At 38.8% G+C, this 22836-nt stretch overlaps 1 protein-coding gene across 2 annotated transcripts; it reads right to left on the reverse strand.

Annotated features, from left to right (window-relative positions):
* Positions 1–763: 763 nt before the first annotated feature.
* Positions 764–14571, reverse strand: PSMA1 (proteasome 20S subunit alpha 1). 2 transcript variants are annotated; one of them, XM_017525612.1, is made up of 10 exons: positions 14194–14571; positions 12882–12926; positions 11416–11517; positions 11200–11303; positions 10229–10317; positions 9357–9427; positions 9112–9241; positions 6287–6366; positions 3232–3342; positions 764–1133 (listed from the first exon to the last, which is right to left on the reverse strand). In XM_017525612.1, the coding sequence occupies exons 1-10, from the start codon at positions 14194–14196 to the stop codon at positions 1077–1079; spliced, it is 792 nt and encodes a 263-aa protein (XP_017381101.1). In that variant the 5' UTR covers positions 14197–14571; the 3' UTR covers positions 764–1076. The 2 variants fall into 2 exon arrangements, with proteins under 2 accessions (XP_017381101.1, XP_037593433.1); XM_037737505.1 differs by having other exon boundaries at positions 11416–11512; positions 14194–14336.
* Positions 14572–22836: the final 8265 nt, after the last annotated feature.

Genomic DNA, 22836 nt, shown 5'->3' on the forward strand with positions numbered 1-22836 from the left:
AAAAAAAAAAAAAAAAGGTGTTATCACATAAATTCACCCTTTTAACCCTCACTATGATTCTCCAAAGGGTTTCCTTAAAATAGGGCTAAGTAACTTGCCCAAAGCCAATAGTAGCTAATTAGAAATAGATCTAAAATAGATTACCATCTATAAATGAACTTCTCTTCAGAAAGATGTATCATCTCAGAAAATAAAATAACCCCTCTAGACATCAGCAGCCAAATTTTGGATTATGAGGTTTTTTTTAAAAAATCAGATTTCCTTTAATTTCGTTTTGCATGGTCTAAGATAAAAATGGTTCTGTAACACCTGAGTATACCACTCATGGGAATAAAAGAAGGCACATTAAAGATCATGCTGGAGTGGGACTGGAGAGGATAAAAGGTTTGGGATTAAAATTTCCCAAGTGTTATTTTTGAAGAAGTTCCCTACAAAGACCAGAGCTACAACTACTGCCATCTGCTGGTTGGAAAGAAAACCATTCATATGATAACTGATGTTTATGTCAGGAAGTGGTGGTTTCTTAGGTTTTAATCAGAATCATCAAGGTTGAACCCTGAAACTTGTATTCTAAACCAAATCTCCACGGATTCTTAGGCAGCCAGTCCATACACTGGAGAATTGTTATAAGGCTATGATAGATAAGAGGTAATATTTTTCTCCATCACTAAAAATAAGGTGATTTAATTTGGCAAGTGATCAGTTGTAATCCCATACTAATATATATAGTTGAAGCTACTTGAAAAAAACAAAAACCCAATACACCAGAGTGGTGAAACAATTTTATTTCACAGTTGTATTTAAAACCACAAAGACACCTATTTTCTTCATATAAAAACATTAGTACAGATACCCATACTTTCTGGAAAATGATTATACAGACCCTTTCAAAGAAAAACGTATTCCATTATATGGTTTCAGTGAGGTTGCTTGGAAAAACTCACATCTGGACTGATACCTAAAACATAGTATTCCACTACTCTGCAACTTTTGGTTCAAAGTATAATTATTGTCATCAGTATGTGGTGCCTGTATTCTTACATATTTGATAATACATATACAGACTGGCTTATCACTTAATGTTCCATTGGTTCATCAGGCTTTTCTGCAGGTTCATCAGCAGGTTGAGCAGGCTTAACAGGGAAAGAAAAAAGAAAATATGTAAAATGAACACCTGATCAATATATACATCTAATCACAAATATTATAAAAAATGGAGAAAAAGAGGTAAAGAGATATTCTGAATACTCAGTTTTAGTTCACTGTCCTGTTAACATTTCTGAACAAAGTTTTTTTTTTCTCCTTGAGTGCTCATGATTGAGGTGAATAAAGATATTTTTATAAAAAAAAAAAAAAAAAATACAGTTAGCCCTTGAACAACACAGGTTTAAACAGTGAGGGTCCACTTGCATGTAGATTTTTTTCTTTTTTTTTTTTTGTTTGCTTTTACTCTAACATTGTTTAGGGTGAAGTTTTGTTGTTTTTTTTTCAATAAGTATAAACTAGCAGACCAACTGTGTAGCCTAGAAATATTAAAAATAATAAGAAAAAGGTATGCCATGAATGCATAAAATATATGTAGAAACTAGTCTATTAGGTCGGATATAGCGGTTCACATCTGCAATCCCAACACAGTTGGGATGCTGAGGCAGGATTACTTGAGCCCAGGAGTTTGAAACCAGCCTGGGCAACGCAGTGGGATCCCGTCTTTACTAAAAACAAAAAAAAATTAGCTGGGCATGGTGGCACGAACCTGTAGTCTCAGCTACTTGGTGGCGGTGGGGATGAAGGGAGCTGAGATGGGAGAATCACTTGAGCCCAGGAGTTCGACCTTGCAGTGAGCTATGATGGCACCACTGCACTCCAGCCTGGACAAGAGGGCAAGACCTTGTCTTAAAAAACAACAAAAAAGAAACTAATCTATATGTGTTAATTGCCTGTTTATGTTATTTGTAAGGCTTCCAGTCAACAGCAGGCTATCAGAAGATTTTGGGAGTCAAAAGTTATATGTGGATTTTCTAGTGTGCTGGGGTTTGGTACTACTAACCCCCACACTGTTCAAAGGTAACTGTATATATAATTTCACAGTTCTGAAAACCTAAACATCATTGAACAATTCTACCATTTTATTGTACTTTGTATTGCTCAGGAGTAAAAGCTTTCCTTATATTATCACTACTATGCTTAAAATACAATCAGCACTTTTTAGACATCCTTTACCCCTTTACTAAACTCTGTGTGGTACGTCACAGCACGCTCCCCAATAGTGCTACTTTTTTGCCAAAAACAGTTTAAATACTACAAATCTTACTCCCCTAAATAGTACCAACAATACCTTTTCAAGTTGAAAAAACACATGCTATAGAAATTTCCATACTAGATTCTTTTTTACTTTCAATTACACAGCTATCAAATAAGCATCTATAAATAGCAAATGTATATTCTAAACATCCAGCAAAAAGACCCATATTTAACCTGAGATTCACTTCTTGATGCATTTCTCTTTATGAAGAGCCATCTTAGTGTCCAAAGCTGGCCCCCAATGAATACTTCTCCCAGTCTCCACTCACACAGAATCTGGGTCCAGCCAGTGACACACTTTAACAAACAGAATGTGTACAGGTGATGTTGTGCCGGTCCTGTGTCTCAGCCTTAAGAATGTCTGGCAACTTTCACTTCTGACTTTTGCAAGCCCTGAGTTGCCAACATGCTAGAGAGACCCTGCTGAAGAAGCGGCCCTGAGACTACATGGACAGAGGCTCAGTCATCCTAGTAGAGGTCTCTGCCTTCTAGATGCTCCTCTAAGATACCTAGAAGGTGTGAGTAAAGAAGACATGCGACTAAAGTTATCTTGGGTGTTCCAGTTGCACCCCACAAATGACTGCAATGTTTGAGAGATCCCAGGTGAGACCAGCAAAGAGCCATGTAGCTGAGTCCCAGTCAGCCGCAAAATTATGAGAAGTAGTGTTTGCTGTTCTAAGCCTCTAAGTTTTGGGGTAGCTTATTAACTAGCAATAGATAACCAAATAATCACTGCTTCTCCCTTTTTGTGTTTATGGATATCATTGTCCCCTCAATATTTAACTTTATTCAGTTCTTAATTTCCTTATTGCTATTTGAATTATGGGCCCATTTCAGTATTTAAGACAAAATGGAAAATTTACAAACACAGCTGTGGTAATAACAGTATCTTACAATAGAACTAACGCCTCTTGTGTTATGATTATATACCTGTGCCTTTCTCTGTGGCCTTTCTTCAAGACCTTCCAGGAATGGAGACACATCATCATCATCATAGATTGTAAACTCCAAGTCTTTACCAACAATTCCAATGGAAACATTCTGAGGGGTAAAAAATCATAAAAGTAAAATAATTAAGAGAATTTGGCTGAAAAAAATATATATGATAAAATATTGAGTGAAGAAAGCAGAATAAGAATTTATATAGTACTTGAATAAAACTTTAAAAACTACTTATGTGTAGGGGAAAAAAGAAACTAGCAGACCCTTGTCATTTGCAGATTTAATATTAATACTCACTGTTGATTATCATGAGTAACTCCAAAGATCTATGTTATCAAGAAACATTTTTTTAAAAAGATTATGCAGGCGGCCGGGCGCGGTGGCTCATGCCTGTAATCCCAGCACTTTGGGAGGCCAAGGCGGACAGATCATGAGGTCAAGAGATCGAGACCATCCTGGCCAACATGGTGAAACCCCGTCTCTACTTAAATACAAAAATTAGCTGGGCGTGGTGGCACGTGCCTGTAGTCCCAGCTACTTGGGAGGCTGAGGCAGGAGAATTGCTTGAACCCAGGAGGCGGAGGTTGCAGTGAGCTGAGATCGCGCCGCTGCACTCCAGCCTGGCGCCTGGTGACAGAGCAAGACTCTGTCTCAAAAAAAAAAAAAAGATTATGCAGGCTATAAAGTCTTCACATTGATATTAAACAATAATTATCCAATCACTATAACAAAATGGCTTTATAAGACTGTCTAATCTCACTTTAACTAATGATCATTAACCTCAAGTAAACCTTAGTGGTTCCTGGATCCCACTACGGATACCAGTTCCTACATTATTCATTCTCCCCTACTTTTGGACACTTCTTTCTAACATTCTCCAAGTTGTTTGCAGCTGAAAACCTTGTTCTTGTATTACTGAGAAAACATAAGCAACTGGAAGAGAACTTTCACAAGCTCCCACTGTATCCACTCTTTCCTGTACCTATATCCCTAGATTCCCTCCTCTCCCATTACAATTTCCTCTCTAGGGCCACCCCTTCAACCTATGTACTATTAAATAACATTGCTCTAGCAACTTTCTCATAATTTTTCCTACGTAAATGTTTCCCTAAATTTACTTGGATTACTCTCAAAATCATGCAGCAAATATGATGTAATTTCTTCCATCTTAAAAAACAAAACAAAACAAAACAATTCCTTACTCTCTTCTCTTCCAGTCACCACTCCATTCCTATGGACCGTCAACAGAAAATATCCTCCAAAGAGCTATCTCCAATTCCTCTTCAACCACTCTCTCCTGAATCCACTCCTATCAAGTTTTTGCCTTATCATTCCATTGAAGCTGTTTTGTCAAGTCCTCAGTGACAACTTCATGGCCCTTCCTCCTTGAAAGTTTATTCATTTGCCTCCAAAGATGCCTCATTTTCCAAGTTTTCCTCCTTCTTCTTTGACCACTTTTCTCAGTCTTATTTGCCAATATCTACTCATCTCCCAGTTGCTAAAGGTTAGAGTGTTCTTGGTTCAGTCCTCACAATGCTTGTCTAACTATTCAATTCCTTTAGGGATCTCGTCCAGTCCAGACTCTAAATGCTATTTCTATATAAAGATTTCAAACATTTGAAGTGTAGGTTGGAACACTCTCCATGGAACTCCAGGAGTTGCTTATAACTGCCTACTCTGTACTGTCAACTGGACAATAAGGAATTTCAAATTTTACGTCTACAACTGACTACCTGATCTTCCTCCCCAATGTCTACTCTAAAACCTGTTCCTCACACTGTCTTCTTCATTTCAGTAAATCATAAATTTTTGTTTTCAATTAATCAGGCCCAAGACCATGGATACATTCCCCCTCACATCCTACAACAAATCTATTAGCAAACCTTTTTGGCTGTAATTTCAAAAGATATCCAAAATTAAACCACTACTCTTCATCTTTTATTCTGCTCCAATCTCTAGTATCTCTCATATGAATTACCTAAATAGTCTTAAAACTATTTCTACTCACAGCCCCACTATCTATCTACCTATACCCCCCCAATCTGTTGTTAAAATGGCAACCAGAGTGACTGTCTTAGAACCTAAACCAAATCATGGTATTACTCTGCTCAAACTTTTTTTTTTTTTTTTTTTTTTGAGACGGAGTTTCACTCATGTTACCCAGGCTGGAGTGCAATGGCACTATCTCGGCTCACCGCAACCTCCGCCTCCTGGGTTCAGGCAATTCTCCTGCCTCAGCCTCCTGAGTAGCTGGGATTACAGGCACGCGCCACCATGCCCAGCTCATTTTTTGTATTTTTAGTAGAGACGGGGTTTCACCATGTTGACCAGGATGGTCTCGATCTCTTGACCTTGTGATCCACCCGCCTCGGCCTCCCAAAGTGCTGGGATTACAGGCTTGAGCCACTGCGCCCGGCCTCTGCTCAAACTTTTAATAGCCAACTCAGTAAAATGCAGAGTACCCACAATGGCTTATAAGACCTCCATTACCTCTCTGATTTCTTTCCTTTTCCTCTTCCTCTTGATCACTGACTCCATCACTATTGGCCTCCTTGCCTTGAATTTGCATTTGTATTTCCTAGAATAATGGTGCTCTAGACATCTGCATAGCTCACATTCACTTACCTCCTTTATATCTTGTCCTCAAATTGCACTTTCTTGGTGAGGACATCCTTGTACACCTATTTTAAATTACATCTACCTTCACCCAATTTCTCTTTTTAACCCTTTTTAAAATTTTTTACATAGCATTTAGCCCCTTCTAATACACTATATAATGTACTTACGTATATACTGTCTATTTTTCCCTACTAGGATGTATGTTCCATGAAGAACAAGATATTTGTTGTGTTTACTATATTTTCAATGACTAGAAAGCGCCTGCACATGGTACATGCTCAATATATATATATTTGTTAAAAAAAAAAAGCCAAGACAATCATATCCCAAATTAAAGAATGTGGTATATATACTCCATTACATTTATGCAATAAAGGTTTAAACTGTAATGTTAATATCTACAATTGGAAAAGATAATATTTACCTTTGTAGTTAGGTCCTGTTCTGCAGGAAGTGTCTCCCTTAAGGCACGCAGACCATGTTTAACTAGTTCATTTAAATTGCCTGTATGTAATTAACAATTATTTCTTAATTTCATTGTTATGCTAAGCTTCTTTTATTTATCATATCTACAGCCTAACATTGTGGTTTTTAGTTACACACTAAACTTATCACAATAAAAACAGCTAAGTTTAATGCTAGACATGTAATCTTTTAATAGCATTCTATGACATTGCTGCCTATTATTTTATTTAATGAAAGGACTCATGATATTTGTCACAATTCTGATCTTCTCTTTTGCTAGGTCAAATCAAAATCCCGACTACAAATTATAGAACTCAAAGTTTTGTGGAATGTGTTCTGTAGAATTCTAGTTCCTATATTTGCTCACTGTAAAAAGGAGTCTCCAACTTATTCAACGTGGCCAGTATCGATACCAAGAAAAAAGACATGACATCACAAGAAAAGAAAACTACAGACCAGAATATAGATGCAAAAAACCCCAAAAAAACAAAAACTACAAACCGAAGCTAGCACTATATTAAAAAAACTCTCTACCATATACAAGCAAGATTTATCCCAAGAATGAAAAGTTAGTTTAACAACAGAAAGTCAGTGTAACACACATTAATAGAAGGAAGGGGGAAAACCTGCATAACCACCTCAAGAGATGACTAAAAAGCACGTGATAAAACCTAAAATCCTTGCATAATAAAAACAAAAACTAGTAATTCAAAGGACCTCTTCAGTCTCATACAGGGCATCTACAAAAAGCTGACAGCTAAGATCATTCTTAATAGTGAATGACTAAAGGCTTTTCCCTTAAGTTGAGGAACAAAAAAAGAATGTCTGTTCATGCAACTTCTATTCATCAGTGTACCAGAAGTTCCAGCCAGGGCAATTAGAAAGGAGAAAGTAAAACTATCTCTATTCCCAGATGGCATGATCTAAGGAATCTATTAAAAAAAAAAAAAATGACTGGAATTAATAAATGAGTTCAGTAAGATTGCAGGATCAAGACTGATATACAAAAATTAATTGTATTTCTACATAGTTGAAATGAATTATATGCAAATGAAATTAAGAAAACAATTCTGTTCACAACAGCACCAAAAACAATAAAGTACTTGTAAGACCAATATGACTCGTACACTGAAAACTACAAAACATCAGTGAAATAATTAAATACCTGGTCAGGCATGGTGGCTCACACCAGTAATCCCAGCACTTTGGGAGGCTGAGGAGGACAGATCACCTGAGGTCAGGAGTTCGAGACCAACCTGACCAACCTGGAGAAATCCCGTCGCTACTAAAAATACAAAATTAGCCAGGTGTGGTGATGCATGCCTGTAATCCCAGCTCCTCAGGAGGCTGAGGCAGGAGAATCACTTGAACCCAGGAGGCGGAGGTTGCAGTGAGCTGAGATTGTGCCATTGAACCAGCCTGGGCAACAAGAAGGAAACTGTCTCAAAAAAACCAAAAACAAACAAACAAAAAAAACCCAAGGAATTAAATAAATGAAGATATTCCATGTTCATGGATCAGATGCCTTGTATCATTAAAGTAGCAGTACTCCCCAAAATTATCTGTAGATTTTCTATTCAGATTGAAATGTGCTAGGCAAAGGGTGCTGATATGACCAGTTCTCAATCAAACTTTGGACGCTGAGTTTCTAATGAGCTTCCCTGGGCAGAAACATCACATGCATATTGCTGCAAGTGTACTCTGTGACTCCTTGAGGGAAGGAAAGAGCATAGCTTGCCTGCACATAGATTCCTCTCAACTGTATTTTTCCTTAACAATCCACCTATGTATTGTTATTTTATTGTTGTAAGTCTTACCTGGGAGTACAACTATATGCTGAGTGCTTTAAGTCCTAGCAAATCTCCAAATTTAGGGGTAACCTTGGGGACCCCTAATCTATTTACTATAATTTAAAATGTTAAACTTTAAGCCAGAATTTACCAAGCTTATTTGTCCAAGGAATCCTCTTTTCCCAAAGTTAAACCTATTGTCATCCTACAACGGTTTGCTTTGAGTAATGTTTCTCTTTTTCTTTTCTTTTCTTTTTTTTTTTTAAAGAGACGGGGTTTCACCATGTTGGCCAGGCTGGTCTTGAACTCCTGATCTTAGGTGATCCACCCACCTCAGCCTCCCAAAATGCTGGGACTATAGGCGTGAGCCACTAATCCCAGCCCGGCTAAGTAATGTTAATTAAACTACTTTTCTCTGCATTCACTAAGCCCCAGATATTTCCTCCAAAGAATACTATGTCACCAGAAAACAGATGAGACAAATAAATGTAAAAACCCAATACCCTCCTTCCAATGCAAAGCAAAGCACTTGAAAACCTGCCCTGTCATAACATCTTAGCTCTTTTACCTTCTTTTCCCACAGCTACACTGCCTTTTTATTTCTTGTTTATAGACTACTAATGCAGAAATGTCTGTGGCTTACAATAAGAAAAGACTCACAAAAAACTAAAAGTGAACAGAACTTAAGACTGGCAGGTAGTACAATGGTTCTCCACTCTCCACTCTACAGGGCACACTTCTGACCAACTGAATCGAGAATTTTCAAGGCTGGGGACATATTTATATTTTGAAAAAGTTTTACTCCTGATTGAAACTACTGTGATAACCAGAAGTTAAAACTAGTATATGTGACAGAAGCAATAAACTCTTCATGGGCCTAATTTTTAAAAAATTCTTTCTATAAGACTGATAGTTTTATGCATTTAGGATACTATGTTTATTTACTATATAGACAGCAAGAGGGAAAAAAAAAAAGGGCAAGGCTATCACTTACACTCCATAAATTCAGACATATGTCTCTCCAAGTAAGTACGAGCTGATTGGGAACGGGCTCCAATGGACATAGCTCTGCAGTCAAAATAGTTAGCAGATGGACAGGTTTGGAAAATGTGAGGGCCCATATCCTACAATCAGAAATAAATAAACCACATAATTATTAACTTTGGTTGAGCTAAAAATTATAAAAATTTCTAGTTAATAAAAAAATCATTAAAATATAATAATAATCAATGAACTTACATCATAACCAGCAATAAGCAGCCCAACACCATAAGGTCTCCGGCCATATCGTTGTGTTGGTATCTGGGTCTCTTAGACTAGTTAAGAGCTTGTTTTAACAAGGAATGAAGTACTCTTTACTTTCTTTTTTTTGGGGGGGCGGGATGGAGTTTCACTCTTGTTGCCCAGGCTGGAGTGCAATGGCACAATCTCAGCTCACTGCAACCTCCACCTCCTGGGTTCAAGCGATCCTCTTGCCTCAGCTTCCTGAGTAGCTGGGATTACAGGCATGCGCCACCACGTCTCTTTGTATTTTTAGTAGCGACGGGATTTCTCCATGTTGGTCAGGCTGGTCTCAAACTCCTGACCTCAGGTGACCTGTCCCAAAAAGTGCTGGGATTACAGGCTTGAGCCACTGTGCCCAGCCTATACTATCTTTATTTTCAAAGTATACATTATTAACAAAGGTCTCTGGCTTTCATTGTTGCATAATCCACCAGAGAAAGAATAAAATGGGATTCTATTTCTTTGGCCTAATATAAAACGTTTTCTTTCTACCAAACCTAAGAGTGCCAGCAAAATAATTTCTTCCCAGGTAAAACCTGATTTGTTTTGGATACGAGGGGTCTAGGATTTCTTGGGACATCTACAACCATTAAGAAACTTTAAATCCCCTCTAAAAAGATGCTTGGATAATTTTCCTGAAGTTGGGTTTATTTATGTCTAGCAAATATAAATTGCTTATACAGGCTAATGAAAGAGCTACCCTATTTGTTGTTTTAAAGTTTTTACAATCTTACCTATGTCATATTATTATCATATTCCTAATAATTAACACAAATATCAAAACCCTTCAAAGTTCATATCCATAAATGTTAACATAAAAAGGATACTGCTTCCAATTAGAGATACAAGACGAGACACAGGAAGTGGTCTATCGAATACAAATCTGGAATCCAAACACTCCTGACGCATAAAATTACTAAAAGAAACAAAAAAAGTTTAGTAATCTCAAATTACAAACAACTATTCTAATCAAATTGTTTGATTTCACTTTGCATTCTTCTAAGCGTTTATATGGATCACATCCATATAATGAAGACAGAAGGTAAGAAAGACTTGCCTGCGAGGGCGCATTTTTGTGTCAAACTCTGGAGCCACAGAAGGTTTTTTGTTTGTTTGTTTTTGAGATGGGGTTTCACCATGTTGGCCAGGATGGTCTCGATCTCCTGACCTTGTGATCTGCCCACCTCTACCACCCAAAGTGCTGGGATTACAGGCGTGTAATCTGTGTGATTTCAAAGCCCTACCTCTTCATTTACGGATTGCCTTTCAACCATAATCTGTCTCCTCAGACTCTCACAGAAATTTACCTGTTATAAAGTAGATTTGAATTTAAGATAAACTTGCCTTTAAGTTCCTTTAAGACAAGATCCATGTCTGAGTCACTTATGTACACCCTGCAGTATCCAGTATTGAGCATTGTAAAAAAAAAATGTCTACTAAATACTGATGTATTAAAGAAAACAAGCACAAAGAAAACAAGTAGGGTTCCGCTTGTCCTTAGAAACCAGATGAAAGTATCAAGCTCTTCTTAGACATAACATGGTATCAAACAATATACATTGCATTAACAAATATCATATTACTGAGTGACTTCTAAAAAGTGCTAATATTAGTTACTCCTACAGAGATCAAAAAATGGAAAATTTAATAACAAACTCAAACCCACCAAGGTAGTCACAATCTTAATTTACAAGCATCTGGCAGACAACTTCTTAAAATATCTTATCTGAATCTTTTTGAGAAAAGAGTAATCAATTATGAATCAAAAAGGATGTTTATTTTTCATGATTATACTTACCATAAGAGTCTAGCATCAGCTGTAAGCCCCGCGATTGAGATACCAATATGGTTGTCAACATGGAGAATTTTTTTCTGATGAGCTGCAAGCTCTGATTGTGCCCTCTAAATGGAGACATTATAAAGATGTAAAAATAAGTTTACAACCTTACTGTCAATGGGGAAATTTACATTAATAGTTTTCTATAGAGGAAGACATATTTATTACTTTACTTACTTTCAATGCAACCAACACTGCATGAGTTTTTGATTTCAGACCAACTGTGGCTGAACCTTGTTTAACAGCTTCCATTGCATATTCAATTTGATGAATCCTGCCCTAAAGGGGAAAAAAAAAAAAAAAAAACATCTTGGAAGACCTTTTATTTATTTATTTTTTATTGGCCAAGCTAAGCCAAGAAGACTTTTTATAAATAAAAAATTAATTTAGAGTTTCCAAATGTCAGGTGAGCATAGTTAAATCTCAAATGATATTTTTCAAACCAAGAAACCTTTTTTTTTTTTTTGAGACGGGGTTTCACTCTTGTTAACCAGGCTGGAGTGCAATGGCGCGATCTCGGCTCACCGCAACCTCCGCCTCCTGGGTTCAGGCAATTCTCCTGCCTCAGCCTCCTGAGTAGCTGGGACTACAGGCACGCGCCACCATGCCCAGCTAATTTTTTGTAGTTTTTAGTAGAGACAGGGTTTCGCCATGTTGACCAGGATGGTCTTGATCTCTTGACCTCGTGATCCACCCGCCTCGGCCTCCCAAAGTGCTGGGATTATAGGCTTGAGCCACCGCGCCCGGTCTTTTTTTGAGACAGGTTCTCACTCTGTCACCCAGGCTGGAGTGCAGTAGTGTGATCTTCAGCTCACTGTGACCTCTGCCTCCTGGGCTCAAGCAATCCTCTCACCAGACCCTCCCCAGCAGCTGGGACTATGGGCACATGACACCATGCCCAGCTAATCTTCGTATTTCTTCTAGGGACAGGCTTTCATGTTCAGGCTGGTCTTGAACTCCAAGACTCAAGCAATCTACCTGCCTTGGCCTCCCAAAGTGCTGGGATTACAGGCATGAGCCACTGTGCCTGGCCAAACACTTCTTTTAAAATAAATTTTATTGTATATATTTAAGGTATGTATGTAACATGTTATAAGATACACACGTATAGTAGGGTCACTATAGCAGAATAAACACATCCATTTTCTCACATAGTTACATACTCATTTTCCTCTGCTGTGGCAAGAGCTATAATTTACTCATTTAGCAAAAATCCTGAATACAAAGCACTACCTGCATTATCAACTGTAGTCTTCACTTACATTAGATCTTTCCACTTGCTCAACCTACATATTTGCTACTTTGTATCCTTTGTATCTCCTCTTTTTTCCTCCCCACTGCCACTCCGCTACCCTGGTAACCACTGTTTTATTCTCTATCTCCATATATTTGCCCTTTGTAACAAAAGATCCCACACGCAAGTGAGAGTATGAAATATTTTTCTTTCTGTTTCTGGCTTATTACACTTAACATAATGTCCTCTAGGTCCATCAGGAAACCTATTTTAATTATAAATGCCACTTCTAGGAACATCTAAAATAATTATATTCAGTATTCCCCAAGCCTGCGCTCTCACAAGTTTTTAAATATATTGCAGCCACAAAAAGCCACTTCACAGAAATGGTTTAAAAACATTATTTTACCTGAGGGCTCCAAACGGTGACATCATTGTCATACTGATTTCGAAACTGAAAGTAAAAGAAAAAAAGACCTGTTAGTAGAAGAACATTACCAATCCCAACTCTTAACATTCATTAAGAAATATGCTTGTGTTTCCCTTCAATGTTAAGGCACTCTGTTCATGCAATCTTACTGGAAGATTACTATTGTACTCACATGCAAGCCAATTCTACATTTACCACGAACTATTGGGAGAGGGAGAAGCAGATCTAAATGGGTCCTATTTTTCCAACTTCTTATTCTAACACCCTCCATAGCACCCCCTTTAGGCTCAATTACTAAAGTTCACAATCAACTTTTTTGCCTATTTTTGCTTATGCTACTCCCTTTTATTGGGCCCTAATAAATGGTTAAAAGCCTTCCTTTTCTTTAAGTTGGCTTAAATGTCCATCTCTTGAAGTCTTCTTTTCTTCCCAAACCCCACTAACACATACTCCCACGGTTCTTTATCTAAACGTTCCTTTCTGTTTTTATGATTAGGGACATGTATGACTTATTTTTGAACGTTCACTGTAGTTATAAATGTACAAGTGCTCTGTCTGTATATTCATATTGAATGAACAAAAACGTCCTCAGAAAGTTAGAGATGGATACAAATAGCTGCACCAATAGAACCATTACGGCTATAAAGATTACTATAACAAGTCTATCAATACTGGGGAGAATAATCATGGGAGTGAGATTGAGTGCTAGAATGGCAGACACAGAACTGAAAACCCAGAACGCTATGTTGTAACCCTGATTCCATCACTTCCTCTCTCAGCCTCGGCTTACTCATCCGTAACTAGGTGATTGGACAAAAAGATTGAAAAGGGCCTCTTCTAATCGAGGTCTAGGGGAGAGATAAATCAGACGGACCCACCAGGAAAACGGACGCGGTCCAAGAACACCTGGGGGTCAAGTTCGCACTGGTGGTACAGGTAGGCCTGCAAGTCAAGTCCCTATCTTCTCCTATCCCATACTAGGTGCTATTCTGGACCACTCAGAATCTACTCCATTGAAGGAATCTGAAAGGCGAACTCATCTAGCTGACCGAGAAGGAAGTGTCGAAGGCCCCACGGGAAGCGAAAGCGGCGGAAAGGCCGCACGGACTACCCGCAGCCCCTAGCCCTGCCAGGCCGGAGATGCTGAATCACTGCCGGAGCCTTGCCGTCTGCCGAGGCTCCCATGCCTCGTGGCCCCGGGCCGCGCTAAGGATGACAGGAGAGGTGGCTCATTATCCCCCAGTCACCGGACCTCTGCCCTAAACCTTCCAGTGATCGGGTTTCAACGTACCATGGTGGCGGCGCGGCCCTGGATGCTGCCTCCAGCAAAACTGAGAATCCAGGAGGTACTGCCGAAACTATCGCTCAGCGATCTACTCAGAAGTCTGCGGGAGTTTGACTGCAGCGGCGTAGGTTATTGCAGTCTATTCCAGAGTTATCGATAGGCTCACAACACTTCCTCTTCCTTAAAACTCCCAGACTGCTCGGCGGCGGGCGGGGCCTCGGAAGATCGAGGAACTGAGATTGGCGGGAAACTCTCGGCTGGAAGCGCTGGCGGCTGAGAGCTGCGGGGCAGCCTTTGTCACGTAGCCCTTCCTGGTTCCTGTGTATTGCGGATTCCCTCCAGTTTCTCACCCGCCAGCGGGCTGCACCTAAAGTCGTCCGAGGCAACAGTGATACTAGCTTGCCACTCTCTCTCATTCACCGTCCACAGAGATTTGGGGTGTTGTGTGACAAAGGAACGAGGCTGCAGGAAAGCCACAAATAACGATTTGTTTGTCTGTGTCAGCCATACTCTTCCTCTAGTATCTTGTGTACATGCTTTTCTTTGTATTAAGGTTGGTGCAAAAGTAATCGCGGTTTTTGCCGTTACTTTTAATTACTTCTGAAGAGTCCAGACAGTTGCTGTGAATAAAGGATGTATCTCAGAGCCCCATCTGTTTGCTTAGGAAATAATCAGAAGGATAGGTGTTGGAGTGATAGAGCTATCATTCATTCATTCAGCAAATGTTTAGTGAGTGCCTACTATATGCCAGGCTTTGTTTCAGGTACTAGGAATATCTTGGTAAATTTGCTTAGGAAATTTAATGGCAAAAACTGCGATTACTTTTGCACCAACCTAATGCTTTGGAATCCTCTTCCTTATTCCCTGGAGATCTTATCTTTCAAGGCTCTGTTGTCCTTAACCCCTCATTATTATTATTATTGGTTTCCTCCACCGGACTTTGAACACCATGATGGCGCTAATGTCTTTTTATGCCCTCAAAACCAAGCATGATACCTGCCACTGAGAAAAAATGGACACTTTCTTTTGATTTACCTATTTTGTCTTTTGATAGCGTCTTTCTGTAATGAAATAGTCTGACAGCTCTGCAAACAGAAGACGCTGGGCGCTGTGGCTCACGCTGGTAATCCCAGTACTTTCGCAGGCCGAGGGCAGAGGATCACTTGAGCCCAGAAATTCGAGACCACTATATTATTTTAATAAAGTGGACATAGTCTCTAAAAAAAATAAAATAAAATAAAGGCTGGGCATGGTGTCATGTTCCTGTGGTCTCAGCTACTTGGGAGGCTGAAGTGGGAGGATCTCTTGAGCCTGGTAGATTGAGGTTGTAATGAGCCATGGTTGCGCCACTACTCGCTAGCCTGGGCGACAGAGTGAGATTGTTTGTTTGTTTTTTTTTTAAAAATACTAAATAGCTCTCCAGAAATGTTTTACCAACATATACTCTCAACAGTAGTATATGAGGTTACCTCCTCAAATTGATCAACACTGGTTATTGTCACATTTCTAAAAAACACTTTATTTGGTGGACTAAATTAATAGATTGTTCTCTATTTCTCCAGCACCTAGCACAATGCATAGCACATATTAAGTGTTTATAAATAGTGCTGAATCTGTTTACAATAGCAAAGACCTGGAACCAACCCTAATGCCCATCGATGATAGACTGGACAGGGAAAATGTGGCACATATACACCATGGAATATTATGCAGCCATCAAAAACGATGAGTTTGTGTCCTTTGTAGGGACATGGATGAACCTGGAAACCATCATTCTCAGCAAACTGACAGAAGAACAGAAGATCAAACACCGCATGTTCTCACTCATAGGCGGGTGTTGAACAATGACAACACATGGACACAGGGAGGGGAGCACTACACACTGGGGTCAGTTGGGGGAAATAGGGGAGGGTCAGTGGGGGGTGGAGAGTTGGGGAGAGATAGCATGGGGAGAAATGCCAGATATAGGTGATGGGGAGGAAGGCAGCAAATCACACTGCCACGTGTGTACCTATGCAACAATCTTGCATGTTCTTCACATGTACCCCAAAACCTAAAATGCAATAAAATAAAGACCAAAAAAACAATAAGTAAATAGTGCTGAATGATTAAATAAATGCCCATTTTAAAATTGTCATATACTATATAAACATTTTGACAGTTCTTTCCATATATATCTCTCTACTCACATGCCTCACAGATATGTAATAAATATACAATTAAAAAAATAAGATGATTCTGAACTATTTTTATTAATACACTTAAAGAGTTATAGCTATCTTATGTCCATAAGTAATGGTCTATTTTATTTTCAATAGTTGCATAGGATTTTATTGTATGGAAATATAATAATTTGCCTAAGTATTGGTGTACAATACTTAATATTGCTACTTAATACTAATACTTAATATTTAATATTGCTGTCATAAAAATACCGTAATGAATATTCTTGTACATGCACTCCTATTGAATGCATATTTACCTTCCCCAATTACCTCTTTATGAAGAATTCATAGAATTGTGGGGTCAAAGGGAACTTATATTTACAGTTATGATAAATATAGCTGAGTTGCAAACAAAGTTATATCAATTTAATATTCTACAGTGCCTGAGAGTCAATTTTCTCTATATTCTCACCAACACTGGATATAAGTACTTTTTACTTTTGTCAAGTTGATAGGCCAAAAAAGATAAAAACCTGTTTCTTTAATTTTTAATTTTATTTGTAGTTTTGATTACTAGTAAAAAAACTTTTCTTGTATTTCTTTGCTGTTTATGTTACTTTAGTAAATTGCCACTTCATTCCTTTCCTCATATTATTGTGTTAACCATTTTCTTACTGACTTGTAGAAAATTCTTGCAATTAGGGATAATAACCTTTTATTACTGTGTCACTTTTATAGAAAGAGCCTTTTGGACACAAATAAAAGAAACCCACTGAATCTAGCTTAAATAAAAGTTCAAGCAGACATTGTAAATATGCCACAGGGAATAACATAAATATCCAAATATAATTTTTTGAATTTTAAAAAATTTACCAAGATATTCCTAGTACCTGAAACAAAGCCTGGCATATAGAAGGCACTCACTAAACATTTTTTGAATGAATGATAGCTCTATCACTCCAAAACCTGTCCTTCTGATTATTATTTCCTAAGCAAATATCTCGGGCTTTGAGATACATCCCTTATTCACAGCAATTATCTGGACTTTTCAGAATGGCTGTCAAAGCTCTACCTGTAGACCAACAGAAGGGACATTTGGTTGACCTTTTTTGTTAAAACTGAAAGTCCCAAGGGCTTATTAAAGGTTTATATGACTTTCAGCTCCTCTTTGTATGTTTTGGGGACTTGGCTGAAGATACATCTTTAAAAACAACAACAACAACTTTTTCTTTTTAAGAGATGGAATCTAGGTCTGTAGCTGGGCTAGAGTACAGTGGCATGATCATAGCTTACTGTAACCTTGAACTGGGCTCAAGCGATCCTATTTCCTCAGCCTCCCAAGTAGCTAGGGCTACAGGTGTACACCACCATACCTGGATAATTTCAAAATTTTATGTAGAGACAGGGTCTTGCTATGTTGCCCAGGCTGGTCATGAATGCCTGGCCTTAAATGATACTCCCTCCTTGGCCTCCCAAAGTCTGGGATTACAGGAGTGAGCCACCATACTCAGATCTCAAGATACATCGTTTCTTTTTTGAAACAGGGTATCTCTCGGTTGCCCAGGGTGGAATGCAGTGGCACAATCATGGCTCACTGCAGCCTTGGCATCTTGGGTCCAAGTGATCCTCCCACCTCACCTCACAAGTAGCTGGGACTATAGGCAAGTGCCCCCATGCCCAGCTAATTTTGTTGATTTTTTTGTAGAGATAAGGTCTTACTAGGTTGCCCAGTCTAGTCTCGAACTCCTGAACTCAAGCAATCCTCCCGCCTTGACCTCCCAAAGTGCTGGGATTACAGTTATGCACCACCATGCCTGGCTCCAAGAAACATCTTAATTATTAATCAGAGGCTGAAAAACTGACCAATAAAGATATTTTGTAGGAAGGCTAGGTCAGCGAACATAACACTATTTCTTTAAAGGTCATTGGAAGCCAGGCAAAGTAGCTCACACCTGTAATCTCAACACTTTTTTTCTCCTGCTGCAGGAGAGTTGCTAAGGGACAAGAGTTACCAGCCTGGGCAACATGGCAAGACCCTGTCTCTAAAAAACAAAGGAGGGAGGAGGGGAGGGAGGGAGGAGGGAAGGAAGGAAGGAAGGAAGGAAGGAAGGAAGGAAGGAAGGAAGGAAATTAGCCAGGTGTAGTTGTATGCACCTGTAGTCCCAGCTGCTGGAGAGGCTGAGGTGACAGGATCACATGAGCCCAGGAGTTCAAGTTTGCAGTGAACTATGATCAGCCTGGGCGACCAGAGGAAGACCCTATCTCAAGAAAAAAAAAAATTTAAAGGTAATTGGTAAGCTATGTTAGGCTTTTAAAAGAATCAAACAAAAGTGAATTCTAAATCAAAGCCAAGTTGAAAATTTTTTTCATAGATAATAACATTATTATTATGAATAATGTGTTATTATATTTAGCATCTGTAACTGGTGCACTGAACAAATGAGATGTATAGCGTGCAGTTTGTAAGTAACTTATTTTCATTCCACATGTTAAAACACAACTGGTAGAGTTAATTTTTCCATGGCCATTGAATAAAATATGGTACAAATGTCATGACTTTTCTGGTTGTTCAAGTAAAAAATGTTGACTTCCTTTCTATGTCCCTGTCTAAAAGTTCTCTCCTAATCTCCATCACACCTGCCGCCCCCTGAAACTCCCATCATCACCATCAACTCTAGATTTCCTTCCTTCTTTCAAGTACAAACAGAAGAAGAGGCAAGAAAGTTCTTAACTTGGCTACTACAGTTCTGTGATTAAGGGCTGGTACTCTTTGAGCTTGGCAGATGTTTACAGTTGATGCTTGTTACTTCATGGGTTCTTTGCTAACACCTTAATTCTCACCTTAGCCCACCTGAGAAAATACTGGTAATCTTGTGCTTACTTACACTTGGATAAATAACACCTTAATTCCCACCTTAGCCCACCTGAGAAAATACTGGTCATCTTGAGCTTACACTTGGATAAATATATTTCATCTGGCTGTCAGCTCAATGTTAATTGCTAGCATGTATAGCTTTACCCCCAGCTTTTTTCTGTGGAAGTCTCTACATCCTTCTTTGTGACCCTCTCTAGTAGCCCTGGTCTGATCCAAAGAAATACCTATAAAGTGACTTTGCCTCTGAGAGTGCAGACTTTGACCAGATCCCAAACTTATTTTTGCAATTAGCCAAAATTTCTTGCTCTCAATATCCACTAGAATGTTAGCTCCATGAAGCAGGGAATTTTAATCTATTTTGTTCACCACTGAATTTGCCTGTACCTAGAATAGGCGAATACAGTGCCTGTACTTAATAAGTGCTACATAAGTATTGAATGAATGAATGAATTCCTCAGATATGAGTCAGATGCTAGTCCACTGTGACCTCAATCCCTGCCCCCCTCACTCAGCTGTAGGGATCATATATCAACGTTTCATTATAGCCTCTTTCCCTAGGTGTGAGGTGAGGAAAAAACAATGTCACAGCACTCTCTCAAAATCTTCTAAACGCCAACCTCTGAGTTAGAAGTATATGGACAGTTAAGAGTTGCAAAAACAGTCCCCTTTCCACTCCATTCGCCATTTTTGGGCAATTTCTACTTTTTGTGATTTTCCATTTTATTATAAAATATGAAAATAGTTGGCATTTTACTTTCTTGGCACCTCAGCCAAACTGAGATAGAAAGAATCCTATTTTAAAATGCAACTACACATATAAAGCTCAATTGCACTTATTTGTTCATATGTTGTCCTCACATTAAATCAGAAGCCGCTGGAGCATAGAGAATGTTTCATATTTATCCTTATACATACATTTAATGTGTTACACTAGGTGCTCAAAGTTTAAAGAGTTAGTGGATGAATAAAATTTCTTTAGTAATAGTAGCAATAATTTCAAATACTTTACATAGTACTAAATATTGAAGTTTAAAATTATGTTTCTTGTACTTTTCTAGTAGTTTTATTTGGAACTATAGGAAAATTGTGGAATTGCTTATACTTCAATGTCATTGTGTGAGATAGTCTCTGATGACCCTATAGATATACTTTACCCTTTTTTCAACTTTTGTTTTAGATGCAGAGGGTATGCATACATGTTTATTACATGGGTAGATTGCGTGTTGCTGGGCTTTGGTATACAAATGATTTCATCATGCATGTAGTGAACATGGTACCCAATAGGTTCTCCTTCCACTCTCTTCACTCAAGTCAGCCCCGGGATCTATTGTTCCCATCTTTGTGTCCATATGTACTTACTGTTTAGCTTGCATTTATAAGTGAGAACATGTGGTATTTGGTTTACTGTTCCTGTGTTAGTTCACTCAGGATAATGGCCTCCAGCTCCATCCATGTTACTGCAAAGGACATGATTTCATGTTTTTGTTTTATTTTTAGAGATAGGGTCTCGTTCTGTCTCCCAGGCTAGAATGCAATGGTATGATTTTGGCTTACTGCAGCTTCGACCAGCTGGGTTCAAGTGATCCCCCTACCTCAGTCTGAGTAGCTGGGACCACAGGCCCGTGCCACCACATCCAGCTAATTTTTGTATTTTTTGCATGTTCCCTGAGGTGGTCTTCAACTACTGAGCTCAAGTGATCTGCCTGCCTCGGCCTTCCAAAGTGCTGATATTACAGGCATGAGCCACCAGGTCCAGCCTCCTGTATTTTTTATGACTGCATAATATTCCATGGTACTTTAATCTTTTATAGATTGCATCGGCAAGATTGCTTCCTCTCTAGCTCCTGGTTGGGCTCAGCTAATGGAAGACACTAGTAGATCAGAAAGCAGTAGGAAAGAGATATCAGATTATTTATTACCTTCCCCCGCTCCACGTTGGCCACAGGTTGGCAGTGGTACTGCATCATCATTTGCTGTTCCCCTGCCCACATTCTAATTGTACTCTCTTCAGTTACCCTGTTGAGAGTGCGTCTGATTTTTGCTGAGACCCTGACTAATACAATACCATTTTAATATTTTTCAGTGTATAGGAGATATACAATACTTTTTTCTGTGAAAAAAATCCTCATCTTTTTTTGAGGTTAAGTTTATATTATACTTCTAGGAATGTTAATATCAGTAGGTGTGAAACAGCTGGAAAATAGAACCTAAATTTATTATCTGTAACCTTCCCTATTTTCTACCTGTTCAAATATATTGGAAAAACAGCTTACAGCTAGTTTTATAATATACATTTTTTCTAATTATAAAAGGGAGGCCGGGTGCAGTGGCTTATGCCAGTAATCCCAGCACTTTGGTAGGCTGAGGCAGGAAGATCACAAGGTGATCTGGCCAATATGGTGAAACCCTGTCTCTACTAAAAATATGAATATTAGCTGGGCATGGTGGTGCACGCTTGAAATCCCAGTTACTCAGGAGGCTGAGGCAGGAGAATCGCTTGAGCCCAGGAGGTAGAGGCTGCAGTGGGCCAAGATCATGCCACTGCATTCCAGCTTGGGTGACAGTGAGACTCTGTCTCAAAAAAATAAAAAGGGATAATAAATAAAAAGATTTTTTTTTTCAAATAAAGATAATAAGATAGGCCAGGCACAGTGGCTCATACCTGTAATCCCAGTACTCTGGGGGGGCCAAGGCAGGTAGACCACTTGAGGTCAGGAGTTTAAGACCAGCCTGGCCAACATGGTGAAACCCCATCTCTACTAAAAATACAAAAATTAGCTGGGCATGGTGACACGTGCCTGTAATACCAGCTTCTTGGAAGGCTGGGGCATGAGAATTGCTTGAACCCAGGAGGTAGAGATTGCAGGTGAGCTGACATCTGCCACTGCACTTCAGCCTGGGTGACAGAGCAAGACTATCTCTCAAAAAAAAAAAAAAATTAAAAAAAGCTAAAAATAGCTACTTAAAAAAGACAATATGATCAATTATTATATTGTAATAGGTAAAGAAAATTACTGTGTTTTTTCCTTTCAATACTATCCATCTAGAGAAGGGAGCATATCCTGAGAATATATTTTAAAATATGTGTAACATGTATATACATTGTGTATGCACATGCATATTGTGGATATGATTCTTATTTCATAGAAAGAAATACTGCATTTTTAAATATCCATTTGAATCTAATCCTGAGCTCCCATATTGCCATGCTGGTGAAAAATTCTATCTTAGTTATCACTGAGCATTTCCTCTCCATGGGTGGTACAAAGTTTCTAGGGCTTTAATTATTACAGAAGTACGTGGAATTATCTCAAATTATTTGGTCATCTGTCCACATTGATTTGCTGCTGGGATTTTCTTTTGTGCCATCTTCACTTCAGATCTGATGACTCACATATTTCTTTACCACTCTTGGTACTCAAGAATCTGGAATCAAGTGAGTGAATGTGGCAGACCCTGCAGCCAGGTACAGCCTCTCAAGGTAACTGTGTGGCCTTCCTCTTTGAGATTTTGCCACTAACTGGGCTTTGTTACAGAGCAAGATGAGAATCTTAGCTATTCACTCAAACTATAAGCTTCAGACTTCTACATTTTTTTCTTTCTTTCTTT

This window comes from Cebus imitator, unplaced genomic scaffold, assembly GCF_001604975.1.
Source record: "Cebus imitator isolate Cc_AM_T3 unplaced genomic scaffold, Cebus_imitator-1.0 Scaffold39, whole genome shotgun sequence".
Taxonomy (NCBI): Eukaryota; Metazoa; Chordata; class Mammalia; order Primates; family Cebidae; genus Cebus; species Cebus imitator.

What these genes read in the sequence shown, in the direction of transcription:
- PSMA1 (XM_017525612.1), bottom strand. An exon ending in CAGTGTTGGTTGCATTGAAA is followed by an intron (nt 11,304 to 11,415) that starts GTAAGTAAAGTA and finishes GTCTCCATTTAG; the next exon opens with AGGGCACAATCAGAGCTTGC. An exon ending in GGCCACAGAGAAAGGCACAG is followed by an intron (nt 1,134 to 3,231) that starts GTATATAATCAT and finishes TTCCCTGTTAAG; the next exon opens with CCTGCTCAACCTGCTGATGA.